The sequence below is a fragment of the Chiloscyllium plagiosum genome, chromosome 17, assembly GCF_004010195.1.
Source record: "Chiloscyllium plagiosum isolate BGI_BamShark_2017 chromosome 17, ASM401019v2, whole genome shotgun sequence".
Taxonomy (NCBI): Eukaryota; Metazoa; Chordata; class Chondrichthyes; order Orectolobiformes; family Hemiscylliidae; genus Chiloscyllium; species Chiloscyllium plagiosum.
In genome coordinates, this window is record NC_057726.1 from 11,618,182 (window position 1) to 11,634,901 (window position 16,720).

The 16,720-nt window shown below is 41.1% G+C and overlaps 1 protein-coding gene across 1 annotated transcript in view; it reads left to right on the forward strand.

Moving 5' to 3' along the window:
* The first annotated feature begins 1,865 nt into the window (after positions 1-1,865).
* Positions 1,866-16,720, forward strand: part of LOC122558222 (synaptic vesicle membrane protein VAT-1 homolog-like) — a 194,980-nt gene continuing 180,125 nt past the window's right edge. Inside the window, exon 1 of the mRNA XM_043706556.1 lies at positions 1,866-2,252. Within this exon, the coding sequence (XP_043562491.1) occupies positions 2,044-2,252 (209 nt within the window). The 5' untranslated portion in view covers positions 1,866-2,043. The remainder of the gene's footprint in view (positions 2,253-16,720) is intronic.

Consider the following 16,720-nt stretch of genomic DNA (forward strand, 5'->3'; position numbering starts at 1 on the left):
TATCCCTCTGCAAACTTTCAGAGTCCTCTGTACACTTTCCTCAACCACTCGTCTTCGTGTCATCCACAAACCTTGACACATGACACATAGTCTCCAACTCCAAGTCATCTATATAAATTGTAAACAACTGTGATCCTGAGGCACATCATTAGTCATTGATCGCTAACCAGAAAAAGACTCATTTCTCCCCACTCTTTGCTTCCTGTCAGTTAACCAATCCTCTATCTATGCTAACACATTGCATCTTTATCTTATGGAGCAGCCTTTTGTGTGGCACCTTGTCGAATACCTTTTAGAAATCTGGATAAACCACACCTACTGGGTTCTCATTATACTTTGTGCTCATATTGTCTTCTTGGAATTGCAGTAAATTGGCTAAGCATGACCTGTCCTTCATGAACCCATGCTGCGTCAACCCAATGGGACAATTTCTATCTAAATATTTTGCTAATTCTTCTTTAATGATGGATTCAAGCATTTTCCCCATTACAGGAGTTAAGTTAACCAGCCTATAATTCCCCATCTTTTTCCTACCTCCTTTTTTAAGCAATGGCATCACATTTACTGTTTTCCAGTCTGCTGGAACTGCCCCAGAGTCCAGCAAATTTTGGAAAATTACCATGAGTGTATTTGTTATTTCTCCTGCCATCTCTTTTAGTATCCTGGAATGTATTCCATTAGGGTCAGGAGGCTTGTTTACCTTTTGCTCCATTAACTTGCCCAACACTACATCTTTCATGACAATGATTGTTTCCAGATCCTCACCTACCTTCATCTCCTTGTCAATTACTGGCATGTTATTCGTGTCCTCCATTGTGAAGACCAACTAAATGTACCTGTTCAATGCCTCAGCCATTTCCTCATATCCCATGACTAAATCTCCCTTCTTATCCTCAAAAGGACCAATGTTTACCTTCACTACTCTTTTTCGTTTTATATATTTGTAGAAACCTTTGCTACCTGTCTTTATATTCTGATCTAGTTTACTCTCATCATCTATCCTACTTTTCCTTACAGTATTTTTTGTGGCTTTCTGTTGACCTTTAATGTTTTCCCAATCTTCTAGTTTCTTACTGGTCTTTGCCACTTTGTATGCCTTTTCTTCCAATTTGATAGCTTCCCTTATTTCTTTAAACATCTATGGCTGGGTTACTCCTTTTCCTACAGTCCTTCCTTTTCACTGGTATAAACTTTTGCTGAGCACTCTGAAAAATTCCTTTGAAAGTCCTCCAGTGTTCCTCAACTGTCCCACCATAAAGTCATTGCTTCCAGACTACTTTAGCCAATTCCTCCTTCATCCTATTGTAGTCTCCTTTGTTTAAGCACAGGACCCTGGCATTGGATTTTATCTTCACACTTTCCATCAGTACTCTAAATTCAACCATATTGTGATCAGTCTTTCCAAGAGGATCCCTAACTATGAGATTATTCATTATTCCTGTCCCATTACACATAACCAGATGTAAGAAAGCTTGCTTCCTCATTGGTTCCACTACAAAGTTCAAGAATGGTAAATGAATGAATTCTGACCGTCTATACATACACAGTATGTAGATGATAAATGTATGGAATTTCGACTGTCTATTGGTGCACACATTATGTAGATGGTAAATACATGGAATTCTGACCGTCTCTAGCTGCACACAGGATGTAGATGGTTAATGTATGGAATTCCTACCATCTACACGCACACATACACAGGATGTAGATGATAAATGTATACAATTAGGTTTGCTGTGTCATATTTATTTTGTAATGCAGCACTTGGAAGATGTTAAACAGATTTCCTGCTGCAGTTCCACGCTGCTTGGAGGATAACTTTGCAAAAGAAATGATCACATCCCTCCCAGCCACCGCGAGTTATACGCGCTGCAATACGACCAGTCTGCCTGGCTGCGCCAGTGCTGTCGCTTCGGTTCATTTGCAGCTCAAGTCAGCGGCGGACTCAGACTGCCTTGTGCAGGAGAGACAATTCAGCGAGAGCCTGCTCCCAGCCCAGTCGAACCCAGCACCAGCACCGGGCCGTCTCCAGCACCCTCTCCCATGGCTAACGACGGCGTGGACAAGAGCGAGGAGACCGAGCACATGATCGAGAAGGATGCGGCCAGGGAGCGCAGCAATGTGCTGGGGGACACCAAGGAGATTCGAGCCGTCATCCTGTCCGGATTTGGGGGTTTAAACAAGCTGCGGGTGGCCAAGAAAGCGATGCCCGAGCCCCAGGAAGGAGAGGTGAAAATCCGAGTCAAGGCCTGGTTAAGTAGCTGCTTTCAGACTAATCTGCAAGACGCACTTCACCTTCTCGGCAGCCAGCACTCTGTACATTCACCACTGTGTAGTGTCCTTATAGAGAACCGGCACTCTGTACATTCACCACTGTATAGTGTCCTTATAGAGAACCGGCACTCTGTACATTCACCTTAGTGTCATTATAGAGAACCAGCACTCTGTACATTCACCACTGTATAGTGTCATTATAGAGAACTAGCACTCTGTACATTCACCACTGTGTAGAGTCCTTATAGAGAACCGGCACTCTGTACATTCACCACTGTATAGTGTCCTTATAGGGAACCAGCACTCTGTACATTCACCACTGTGTAGTGTCCTTATAGAGAACCAGCACTCTATACATTCGCCACGGTATAGTGTCCATATAGAGAACCAGCACTCTGTACATTCGCAACGGTATAGTGTCCTTATAGATTGACGGTTTCCTGTACGTTTACCATCTGCATACTATGTGCATGCATATAGACAGTAGGAATTCCATACATTTACCATCTACGTACCGTGTGTGCCTATATAAGTCAGAATTCCATATAGTTACCGTCTACATACTGTGTGGGCTTGTAGACTGTCAGTGATATACATTTGCCATCCACACTTCGTGTGTCAGCCAGGATCTTATACATTTACTATCGACGCACTGGACATTTGCTAATAAAAAGCTAGTATCCTATATATTTGCTATCTACAGACTGTGGATGTTTGTAGATGGCCAATATCCTATACATTTACCATGCATGTCCTGTATGATTATACATCACCAGAATACTTTGAAACTTCTACCTATATATAGTTTGCGCTTATACACAATAGGTATCATAGACATTCAGTGTCTGTATATTGTGTTCATAGACAGTAAACATTCTATCATTCACGTTCTCACAGGGAACGAACGTGTGAGTGCTTATAGACTGCAAATATAGTATACATTCATAGCCTATATACCGTTCTTTTAAATTAACACTCCTTTTTGTTTGCGATCTACATATGGCTTGTGTGCTGAGAGGGTTAAAATCTTACATTTACACCGCCAAAATATGGTATGCTCTTCATTTATCATTTGTACATTGTATGTGTGTATTTCTCGTACATGGGCTGTGTATATACTGTGCACATTTTATATACAGATCATATCCTATACTTTCTAAATTGTGCATATTCTTACAGAAGAACAGCCCAGTATGCTCTACATTCGTATATACTAATGGAGGCTAATTTCATATTTTGGACCTATTTCTAATGCCGTTAGAAAATCAGAATGCTATATGTTTATCATTTAATTGTAGTGTGTGTGATTACCAACATCCGAATCTACATTTGAGACCGGATCTACAATATTCAAATGCAATGTACACAGTTTAGAAGAGCATTAATGAATAATATAGTATAAATATATACGGTGGCGTGCATATAGTAAGCATCTGCATATGTATTATAATAACCATTCTACCGAGTAGCTATACTTTTAGAAGATTTCACATTCCCCAGCAGGAGTTGCTTTGCACACATATGTGGTGTCTCCTTGTTAATACGGGACCCGTGATCTCCTAATCTCATTTTACCACTGTCTTTTTTCTCTCTCTCTCTCTAATTACTTGACATGGTTATGTTTCGTGCTGCGTTCTTTTTTTTAATGATGATACGCCTTTGGTAACTAATGGAATTATCAATTCTAGACGCCGATTGATTCGCTGGATCAAACCATGTTCCAGAAACATCAGCATCAGTCACTGGCTTATCGATGTGTTCAGCACTGGCCGGGAGGGAAATATTTGCACTGGGGAACGGACATCAGACAAGAAATCATACTGGGTGGCTCCACATTGCTAAAATGATATCCGATTCAGACTTGTGACCTTTGATTGTGTTTTCAATGCTGCGCCTTTATCGAAATCCACCGACACTACTCCTTTTTGTTTTAAAGCTTTAAGGTGACTTGTTAAAATCGTCTGAAGACTAGAAATGTAACGGGGTCAAGGGAAGAAGTTGAACAAAAAAGACCCTCATCAATGTAGCTGTAAGGGGAGGTGCGAAAGGTACTTTCCAGAGACCGAGCTGGAGTGATAGCTCAGTCACAGGTATAGCTGTATCCAAAAGTAAAGGTGCAGTAAGGAAGATGCAAAATGCTGGCTCAGCCAGCATTGCCCACAAACCCTTAATTAATAGTGCACTAGTTTGTAAAATGCAGAAGGTCTTTGATCAGTTTTGTATTAATTGCATTTGGTGCAAAGAGCAATTATGGCATTTTTTTCTGGTCACCCATTGATGCAAATGAAACTGGAATTTCAGATGGTATGAATCAGCAAGGCAACTGAATTAATCCACCCTATATGGCTTTTAAACAAAGGCTGAGCAATGCAGATTTAAAAGAAGAATAATTAAGGGAATGTGGGCAACGTTGGCTGAGCCAGCATTTTGTTGGCCATCTCTAACTGGCCCAGAGAAGATGGTGGTGAGCTGCCTTCTTTCTTTAATTCACCATCTGCTAGATCAGCATTTATTGCCCATCCCTAAATGCCATAGGGTAACAAAGAGTCAACCACACTGATGTAAATTTGGAGTCATGTCACAGAGTCAAAGATGTACAACAAGGAAACAGACACTTCGGTCTAATCTGTCCATGCCGACCAGATACCCGAAACTAATCTATTCCCATTTGCCAGCACTCTGCCACTAAACCGTTCCTATTCATATATCCATCCAGATGCCTTTTAAATGTTGCAATTGTACTAGCCTCCACCACTTCCTCTGGCAGCTCATTTCCTACATGCACCACCCTCTGCATGAAAAAGTTGCCCCTTAGGTCCCTTTTAAATCTTTCCAATCTCACCTTAAACCTATGCCCTCCAGTTTTGGACTCCCCTACTCTGGGAAAAAGATCTTACCTATTTACTCTATCCATGCCCCTCACAATGTTTTAAAATTTCTGTATGGTCATTCCTCAGCCTCCAACATAGACCAAACCTTCTCTAAAGAGCATTTTTCTAACCATTAGCAATTGATTTATGGTCATCATTAAACCCTTCAATCTTGATTTTTATTGAATTCAGATGCCACCATTATCCTTTAGTGAGATTTGACCCCATGTCCCCAGAGTATTACCTGGGGCTCTGGATTAACAATACACTGATAATACCACTAGGGCATCACTCCTCTCTGGTAATCCTTGGCTATTAGGGAGAGACACAGTGCTGTCAGGGATGGAATTCCAGAATTTTGACCAAGTGACAGTGAAGGAATGGTGATAGATTTCCAAATCAATATGGTGAGTGGCTCGGAGGGGAACTTGCAGGGAGTGGTGTTCCCATATATCTGCCACTGTCATATTTTTAGATGATAGAAGTCGCGGATTGAGAACGTGGTGATCTGAGACAAAAGAGAAATTGCAGGCAACATTCAAATGGCCTCTGTGGAGACATGAAAACATTGGCCAAAGTTTGGTCAAGGTGGCAGGTCATTAATAAGGGTTTGAAAAAGTGGGGAAATGGATGGAAAGAGTGGCAAGGAGGCAGAAAACCTTTATTGAGGCTAATGCAGAATTAGGAGGCTGAAGACATGGCCCTTAGTGGGATGATCCACATCAGTGGTGTACATGAGGCCAGAATTTCAAAGGTGGAGAGTTTTCAGAGGATTGTGAAGCTGGAGGAGATGACAGCAACAGAGAGGAAGGGAGTGAAGGATTTACAATCACAGGCAAGCATTTTCAAGTCCAAATATTACTTGACTGGGAATTCATGGAACACAGCAAGCACATGGGGAAATGGGTTTTTGAATAAGCTCAGACCTGTGCAACTAATGTTTTTGATGACATTCGGTTTAAGGTGGATAAGGAGTGGGAGGCTGGGCAGTGAGACATTGACTAGCTAAGTCCAGTGGTAAAGCTGAGGTAGAAACAGATTTTAATCATCAGGTCGGGCAGCATCTGTGTGGAGAATGCAGAGTTAACATTCTCATGAAGAGTCACTGAACTCAAAACGCTAAGACTGCTTTTTTAAAAAAAAAAATCATTCATGGGAGATAGGCATTGCTGGCTGAGCCAGCATTTATTACCCAACCTAAATGATGCAAAAATATCAGCCATGGCTCCTGCAATTTCTTCTCTATGATCTTGTAATGGTCTCTGATATATCTGGTCAGGACCAGGAGATTTATGTACCTTCATGCATTCTAATACATCCAACACCTCCTCTACTGTGATATGGACTATCCCCAAGATATCACTACTAACCTCCCCAAGTTCCCAAGTCTTCATGCCCTTTCTCCATGGTAAACACAGAGGAGGAATAGTCATTGAACATCTTGCCCACCTCCTCAGTTCTACACATAAATATCCACTTTGGTCCTTGAGGGGTTCTGTTCTCTCTCTAATTATTCTTTGTCCTTTAATATACTCAAAGAACCTCCTTGGATTTACCCTAATTTTCTCAGCCAAGGCTATCACATGTCCCCTTTTCACCCTCCTGATTTCCTTCTTCAGTAAACTCCTGTGTCCCCTCTATACTTCCAGGGACTTAGCCTCCATTTAAGGAAATATGTTCCACCCTCCCCTGTATTTCTTCTTCTGACTGTTTTAAATCTGTACCAACCAATGGCCAGTAGAATTAATCAGTTGCAATCTCCCCAATGACAACTTTCATACACTTGAAGGTCTCTATTCGGTTGTCACCCAACCTTCTCAACTCTAACACAAAACAATTTACATTGTTATAATCTAATATCACATCCGACTGAATCTGTCCTGTGCATTTGCCATTGTTTTGAAATCAGTCCTATAATGGATTAATCTTAGGATGGGAGACAGAGAACAGTATACGAAGGCTTAGACGATAGACAGTTGCATGATATAAGTACTGTATTTTGTCTTTAAAGGAATAGTATTATTATATTTTGAACATTACTATTAGTCATACTGAGTGCAGTTCGCATATTACAAATGGATTCTATTGAGTGCGTTTCTGCATTGATATAAGGTTTTGCCTTTTGTGACTTGTATAGCAATGAGTTTGCTCTGTTTGTCACAGGGACATAGGAATTAAGAGCAGGAGTAGGCAATTCAGCCCTTCGATCCCACTCTGCCATTTAATATGACCATGTCTGATCTCATCCTGATGTCAACTCCACTTTGCTGCCTGCTCCCCATAGCCCTTTACCCTGCTATTTATCAGAAACACATATATTTATTTCCTGAGTCACTGTGTCACTGAATTACTTGCAATCAGAGCTGGTTAGTGTAGAGTAGGGATATTAGAGGTATAACTTCTCAAAAAGGAACATTGATACAGGAGGAGGCCATTCAGCCCATTGAATGTTATCCACCATTTAACTTTATGGGCGGCACGGTGGCACAGTGGTTAGCACTGCTGCCTCACAGCGCCAGAGACCGGGGTTCAATTCCTGACTCAGGCGACTGACTGTGTGGAGTTTGCACATTCTCCCCATGTCTGCGTGGGTTTCCTCCGGGTGCTCCGGTTTCCTCCCACAGTCCAAAGATGTGCAGGTCAGGTGAATTGGCCATGCTAAATTGCCCGTAGTGTTAGATTAAAGGGGTAAATGTAGGGGTCTGGTTGGGTTGCGCTTCGGTGGGTCGGTGTGGACTTGTTGGGCCGAAGGGCCTGTTTCCACACTAAGTAATCTAATCTAGATCATGCCTATTCTACATCTGTCCCAAATAGACACCTTTGCTTGATTCCTTGATAACATGAACAAACAAAAGTCTATCTTGAAACTTCAGCATCCACAGTTTTCATAGGGGTAGAAAGTTCCAACATTCTGCTCCCTGTTTCATGAAGAGCTATTTCCTGAATGATTGAGTTTTAGTTCTACCAGTGTGTTTTCTGGAATTCTCTTCCCATACCTCAGTGGCCTTTCTTTAAAACAAAATGCATTAACTTGAGGACTTTGCCTCCTCAAACCTGTTCCACCATTCAGTTAGGACGTAGCTGTTCTGCACCTGAACAGCATTTACCTTCCTTGATATCATGCCCCTTACTTAATAAAAATATCAAAGAGCCCCAGACTCAAAACAGCTTTCTCAGGGGAGAATTCCAGATTTCAACCATTATTTGCACTTGGTAGTTGCATGATAGCAACAATATATTGCGTTTATATAGCACCTTTAGCTGAGTAAAATGTCCCAGGCTGAGGAGCCAGATTTTACACTCAGCCATTTTAGGAGATATGAGGTTAGCTGGTCAATAGCTTGGTCAAAGAGAGATCTTAAGGAGTACCTTGAAGTTAAAAAAAAAGAGATTGAGAGGCAAATATATTTACTGAAGGTAGGAGATATGAGGTTAGCTGGTCAATAGCTTGGTCAAAGAGAGAGATCTTAAGGAGTACCTTGAAGTTAAAAAAAAAGAGATTGAGAGGCAAATATATTTACTGAAGGAATTCCAGAGGTTAAGGCCCAGGATGTTGAAGACAATGACAGTGATAGTGAAGAAACAAAAGTTCTGGTCGGACAAGGTGCTAAAGTTCAAATGCCACAATCCATTTGAATTTAGATGGCATGTAAGGCTAGATCATGAGGTTCCACGCATGCCTCCCTGTTCAATTACTAATCTAGACCAAACAGAGATCTGGCCTGCATTAGAGGTAGCTTGGGAGTTCAAGGGAGAGATACATTCTCATCCAGTATTGACAAAGGCCTGAACTAGCAGCACTGTCAACTACCTGGCCTTATATGTACAGGTTTATGTATGACACTGATGGTGAGGGATTCGCATGAAAACAGGAAGAGGAAATCAAAATCAAACAATTAACTAGAGATAAAATTGAAAAATAATGTTACAAATGCTGGAACTCTGCAAGAAATACAAATAAGTTTAGTCAACCAGTCAGCACTGAGGAAGAGACAAAGCAAGTCCATATGCACCAAACTGTATGTCTGGCTGTTTTCTTATTGTGGTGGTGGTGGATTTCTTAAATTGGGGATCAAGATCTGCTTAGCTGTCTCAGTGTCTTCTCCGCATCATCCATTCCTACTCAGTCTCTTTGCATCCCACAGTTAAACCCAACTTCTTACCTCCTCAGTTCATCATAGATTCAGGAGTAGGCCATTCAACCTTGAAGCCTGTGCTGCCATTGACTTAATCTCTACCTTCGGTCCATTGAGCTGCCTTAGTTCCATATGATGCGAAATTCTTACATTTTGTGTCTATTCTGGGTCAGTTTGAGATTACCGTTCACCTCTGATTCACAAACTGCCAAGTTCGAGTTGCACTGTAAGGGCTGGGTAAGATAATCAGAACTGAGTGAGAATTGTAGTTGCACTGCCAGAGAATCTATCTACCCTCAGAGGTGGATATACAAGAAAATGTGGCATTACAGGTGGGACTAATTTAATTTGGGATTATGTTTGGCGTGGACTGGTTGAACCGAAGGGTCTGTTTCTGTACTGTATGACTCTGTGACTCTATTAGGGCAGTAAAGTATGCCTGGAATTTTTGTTAGCATTTACCTTCCCGCCCCCTCCCACTCAACATCAATATCAGTAGAACAGGTTACATCGTCATTATGTCTCTATGGGAGCTTGCTCTGCACAAATTGGCCATTACATTTACTACATTACAACAATGACAACAATTGAAGTATTGCATTTGCTATGAAATGCTTTGAGGCATCTGGTAGAATTGGGAGTCTTTAAGTGCAAGTCATTCTTTCAAACCTAACAAACATCTCATTTTTAACGTTTTAATTTGATTCAGATTCCACCAGTTTTGGAGGAGCGAATTCAGACTTGTACTGTCTTTATCACATTTATTAGAACCATTTCTTGTCTACATCATCTTCTACCCACCCAGATCTTTACCATCCTCCTAGACCTTGTGCTGTTGACTGCATCTGTGACCCTCTCCCCTCACGCTGTATTCCTGACATTCTGTGTACATTGTGTAGCTTTTCACTTTCACAGCCCAAGCTTCGTTCTCTCATCCTGTCCAACAGGAGCTCCATGTTGAACCTTTATTGACCAGACTGATGTCTTGTGTCAGCTCCTTCCCTTTCATCGTACACCTGCCTTACATTTTCACATTATTCTATCACACCTTTGGTGGAAGTACTTTCAAATGCCCCAATAAAACACCTGTTGCTCAGAATTTGCCTTCGGTCCTTTTGTTCTAACCCTTATTCTACCACAACTTGGTGTCTGCCTTTTTTTTTAACTATTCTCTCTTAGGGAATCTATTTAGAAAAATATTGCAATTTTAAACATAATGTGAAACTACATACTTTCTTTCATACTTACTGTCTGTTGAATAAGGTAATGGCTTTTAGCTTAATGGTTCTTAAAGGCCTAATGTTCATGTTGCATTGGCTGTATGTGTGCTAGCCCAGTAGGGCTGCACAGTGGCTAGCACTGCAGCCTCACAGCGCCAGGGACCCAGGTTCAATTCCAGTCTCGGGTGATTGTGTGGAGTTTGCATGTTCTCGCCCTGTCTGTGTGGGTTTCCTCCCACAGTCCAAAAATGTGCAGGTTAGATGAATTGGCCATGCTAAATTTCCCACAGTGTTAGGTGCATTAGTCAGAGGGAAATGAGTCTGAGTGGGTTACTTTTCAGAAGGTCGGTGTGGACTTGGCCCGATTCCACACTGTAGGGAATTGAATCTAGCCTACTGTGGTTGGAGACAGAGAGTTCCACTATAACACTTGGATGGAGCAGATGTATCTGTTCCTTAATAATTCTGCCTGACCCAATGTAGTTATATTCACAGGTATTGTGCAGTACACCTGAAAAAAAAAACAAAGTGCTGCACATACTAGAAATCTAAAACAAATACAGGAAGTGCTAGAGAAACGCAACATCTGTGGTGAGGGAAACAGTCAATTTTGTGAGTCCGCTATGACTCTTTAAAACCAAACAAGACTCTTCTCAAGAAGAATCAAACTCTGTTAATTCTGTTTCTTTCTTCACAGATCCTGCCAGACTTGTTGAGTTTCTCCAGCATTTTCTCTATTTGTTTCATGCTGTAGACCTTCTTATTATCTAAGTCCTGTGCCTGTTCTGTACAAACCCTTTGGTGGAGTATCCTTTACCACTAATCACTAGATAGGCCCAAAATTAAACAATATCAGAGAGGGTTTCAGACAGGGAATTATCTCAAACAATCCTTATCCAGTACTGCATATTGGTAGAAATGGCAATGACCCACAAGGTTTCAGACATGGTTATCAGGGAAAACACCAAATTGGGTTTTGTTTAAATTTAATTTTGACAAGAGGTTCATACTTTGATAGTGACCTTACTATATGGTAGTAGATACGTGGGCTGCTTTCTTGCTTTGCGACTCATTAAAATTTAGAAGAATGAGAAGTGTTCTCATTGAAACATATAAAATTCTTTAGGAGTTTGATAGAGTAAATGCTGAGAGGATATTTACCTGCATGGAAAAGTCTAGGACAGGAGGACATAGTCTCAGAATCGAGGGGGCACCTATTTAAGAGTGACATGAGGAGGAATTTCTTCTAGGTAAAAACAAGGACAGCAGATGCTGGAAACCAGATTCTAGATTAGAGTGGTGCTGGAAAAGCACAGCAGGTCAGGCAGCATTCGAGGAGCAGGAAAATCAACATTTTGGGCAAAAGCCCTTCATCATGAATTTCTTCTGTCAAACGGTTGTGAGTTTTTGGAACTCCAGAAAGCTGTAGGGCAGAGATCTTGTGTATACTTAAGGCTGAGGTAGATAGATTCTTGATCAGTGAGGAATCAAGGGTGACAGGAAAGGGCAGGAATGTGGATGTGAGGAATGTCAGATCAGTCATGATCCAATTGAATGGAGGAGCAGGCTTGAGGCCTCCTCCTGTTTCTATTTCTTATGGCTTTATAATTCAGTTCATACATTAATAAGAAGTTTGGACCCTGATGGTAGCTTTTTAATGCTTTTTGCCCTGCCAAGCAGATCCAAGCAGGATTGATTCATTGAAAAATGCATGTGGTGTGAATCAATTGGTAATAACTATTTGTGATTCAATCCACTGCTTTCAAAATTAGATTCCTCTCACTCTTAACCTCAGGACATTTTATTTGTTACAACAGCTAGATACTATTTGCAGTTAAGTAATGGAAACACATTTACAAGATCTGCAGGAATTGTTGGAACTTGCTGCATTTTTAGACAAGATGCCTGACAATGGCAGCTTTTCCAATTGTCAATTGGAGACAAAAAGGCTAGCCTTTTTAACTCTTCAAAAGAAGACCAGTGCAAACATGCTTGAGGATGCTGTTGAAATGAACAAAGGCCTGTTTCACCATTAATGGAGATCACAGCTTTTCTAATGTTGGGAGAGTGAGCAAGTTGGGCCTGTATTCACTTAACTGTAGAAGAATGTAAGGTGACCTTATTGAAACATATATGATTCTTACGTAGCTGCTGAGAGGCTGTTTCCCCATGTGGGTAACCAGAGGGCATAATCTCAGAATAAGGGGTCACCCATGTAAGACAGAAATGAAGAGGAATATGTATCTCAAAAATTCTTCACTGCAGAGAGTACACGTTGGGTCATTAAGTACATACAAGGCTGAGATAGACAGATTTTTAATAAGTAAGAAAATCAGGGAATAGGGAAATGGGATGGAGGATTATCAGATCAGCCGTGGTCTCATTGAATGGTAGAGTGGTCTTGATGGACCAAATGACCTGCTTCTGCTCCTATGTCTTATGGTCTGTGACCTAATTCCATGGACCTTCTTTTGCTCATTTCCTTTAATACTATTGATAATCAAAAATATATCAATCTCAGATTTCAAAACAACACTAAGCAATTTGTCATTGATAAGTAAGAATTGAAAATTATTTCAAACTTTATGTTTGGATGTGTTTCAGGATGTCATGGCTGAAAGGCCTGACTCTTATGTTTATGCTATGTCCCAGCTCTATACTCACAACCAGTAGAAATAGTTTTTATTTGATATTTTGAAAACTTTGATCAAGCCATCCTTTAGTCTGTCAAAGCCTGAATTATGTGATCTTCCGTAAGTTAGCCTCTGGAAACTGGGTTGTTAGGATCCAGACTGATATTCCTCCTGTACAAATCAGATTCTGGAATGAAATCTGTCCTCATAGATCATATTTTGTTTTATTTTCTTCATTTCGCATGGTGCAGATTTGCTTTCAACAATAAAACAGACATTATTACACAAAAGAAAGAAAAATAAGACAAACCAAATTATCTGTAAGTAAGACTGTTTGAAAGATTTCAAATACCCAGCAAAACTAAATCCAGTATACTGTCAACACGAAGAGTGATTAAAAAAAATATTTTTGTAATTTAAAAAAAAGAGAAAGTTTCTTCACCTATCAAATCTGTTCAATTGATTTAACTGCTTCTTTTCAGTCCCAGTCATAGGATCATAGAATTATACAGAACAGAAGAGATCATTTATCTCGTCAAGTCTGTACCACCAAAAATAGACTGCTCCTAAAATAATCCCACTTGCCGGCAATAGGCCCATGACCCTAAATCTTATGACACTTCAAGTGTTCATCCAAGTACTTTGTGAAGGTTGTGTGGCTACCTGCCTCAATGACCCTCCCAGGCAATGCATTCCAGACCCTTATCACCCTCTGGATAACAAATAATTTCCTCAGATCCCCTGTAAACCCCTTGCCTTTCACTTTGAAATTATGCTGCCTTGCTCAAGACCCTTTGACTAAGAGGAATGGCTTCTTTCTACCTATCCTGTCCATGTCCCTTATAATCTAGTATACCTCTATCAGCTGCCGCCGCGCCCCCCCCCCCCCCCCCCCCAACCTTCCCTGTTCCAAAGAAAACAACCTGAGCTTATCCAGCCTCTCTTCCTCGCTGAAATGCTCCATCCCAGGTGACATTCCAGGTGAATCTCTTTTGTACCCCCTCCAATCACATCCTTCCCATAGTGTGGTGACCAGAACTGCACACAGTACTCCAGCCGTGAGTTCAAAGTTCTGATAAACCCCAGAATAATCTTGCTGATCTTATAATCTATGATTTGACTGATAAAAGCAAGCATCCTGTCTGTCTTCTTAACTACCCTAATAAACTGTCATGCCATCTTCAGAGGTCTATGGACAAGCATCTCAGGTTCCCTCTATTCCTCTGAACTTCCTAGTGTTCTGCTATTCATTGAGTACCCCATTGTCTTGTTACTTCTTCCAATGTGCATCAACTCAAATTCCTCAGGGTTACATTCCATCTGCCCATCTGACCAATCCATGTAACCTCCTGTAACCTAAAACCTTCCTCCTCACTGTCAATCACCTGACCAATCTTGGTGTCATCCACAAACTTGCTTATCATACCACTCCCCCCACATTCAGATTGACATAATTTATGACCACTGTGGTATGCAGCTGAATTCTGGGCTCTAGTCTTTCAAACAGCTTTCTACCATTACCTTCTGTCTCCTGTCCCTCAGCCAATTTGGGATCCATCTTGCCAAATTAGCCTGAATCTCTTGAGCTTTTACCTTCTTTGTCAGTTTTCCATGTAGGATCTTGTTAAAGGTCTTGCTGAAATCCATATAAGTTACACAAACTGTCCTACCCTCAGTGACAACCTTGGTCATCTCCCTGAAAAAATCACCAAGATTTGTTAGACATGAACTCCTTCTGACCAAACCATGCTGACTATCACAGAACATACCTTGCCTATAAAAATGGTGATTATATTTTTCCTTCACTATTTCTCCAGTAATTTTCATGCAACTGATGTAAGACTTACTGGCCTCTAATTCCCTTATCTATCTCCACCGTCCTTCTAATAAAGTTGAAACACAGCTGTCCTCCAGTCCTCTGGCACCTCCCCTGTGGCCTAAGATGATTAAAAAATTTGGTCAAGGCTGCTGTTCTTTCTTCCCTCATCTCACACAGAGTCTGAGATACAATGTTTGGACCAGCCAAATCCTCCAGTACCTCCACACTTCTTATATCAACCTGCTCAAGAACTTCACAGTCCATCTTCTTGAATTCTGTTCTAGTATCCTTCTTCTCATGAGTAAAGTCAGGTATGAATTACACACTTAGCACTCTACCAATGCCTTCTGACTTCATGCAGAGATTCCTCCTTTTGTTACCAATGGGCCCTACTCCTTCACTGATATTCTCTTCCCTCTGATATCCTTGTAATCCTGTGAGCTGCAATATCTTTTTCTTTAACTCACACAATTGAGTATTAGAATTTCTCAGCTTTGAATAGCCAATTCAGATGTTTAACAACCATTCCTGGCCTAAAAGTTTCCACAAACTGAAAGCCGTTCACTGAAACAACTTATTCCTTAACTTCTCAGAACAAACCTACTTTTCTTCAGAGAAACAATTGTTGCATCTAACTTCAATCAGGTCTCTTTAGAACTGAATTCAAAAGCTTTCAGCTGAATAAAAAAAAAGTTCAGATGAGCTTCTGCTAAGCTAATGGCTTTTATTTCCCTCTTTTGTCATGAACCTCACAGTATAAACAAACTTCCATTAACACTCCAGGTGGCTTTCAGTCATCTTCTCTTTGACACATGCTGGTTGAATATTTTGGATTTGAAAGGATTGACCTATTAGTAATTAGACCCACTCATAGATTGCGGAAAAGGTTCACCACATCGATTATAGGGATGGCAGGATAGTTTTACAAAGGAAGGGTTGGGTGGACTGGGCCTGTGATTTCACTGGCGTTTCGAGAGATGTAAAAGATTTAATTGAAGAGTATAAAAATCTGATAAGGTTGGATAGGCTGGAAGCAGGAATGATGATTTCCCTTGTTGGGGTATCCAGAACAAAGGGTTATAGCCTTATAATATGGGGTAGGCTATTTCAGACTGGGATTAAGAGCAAGTTCTTCATTCAGAGGATGGTGAACATGTGGAATTCTGTGTCACAGAACCAAATACCATGGAAAGGAAATTACTGATTACATTTATAAAATAAACAGATTTCTGCAAGTTAAAGGTGACAGGGAGAGAGCAGAAGCATGGCATAGAGGGGATTTCAGATATAGGGAGAGGCCAAATAGGCTGGGGCTATTTCCCCTGGAGCATTGGAGGCTGAGGGGTGACCTGAAAGAGGTTTATAAAATCATGAGGGGCATGGATAGGGTAAATAGCAAAGGTCATTTCCCTGGGGTGGGGGAAAACTCCAGAACTAGAGGGCGTAGGTTTAGGGTGAGAGGGGAAAGATTTAAAAGGGACCTAAGGGGTAACGTTTTCACACAGAGGGTGGTGCGTGTGTGGAATGAGCTGCCAGAGGAAGTGGTGGAGGCTGTTATAATTGCAGATTTTTTTTTAGATTAGATTACTTACAGTGTGGAAACAGGCCCTTCGGCCCAAGAAGTCCACACCAACCCGCCGAAGCGTAACCCACCCAGACCCATTCCCCTACATTTACCCCTTCACCTAATACTATGGGCAATTTAGCACGGCCAATTCACCTAACCTGCACATTTTAGGATTGTGGGAGGAAACCGGAGCACCCGGAG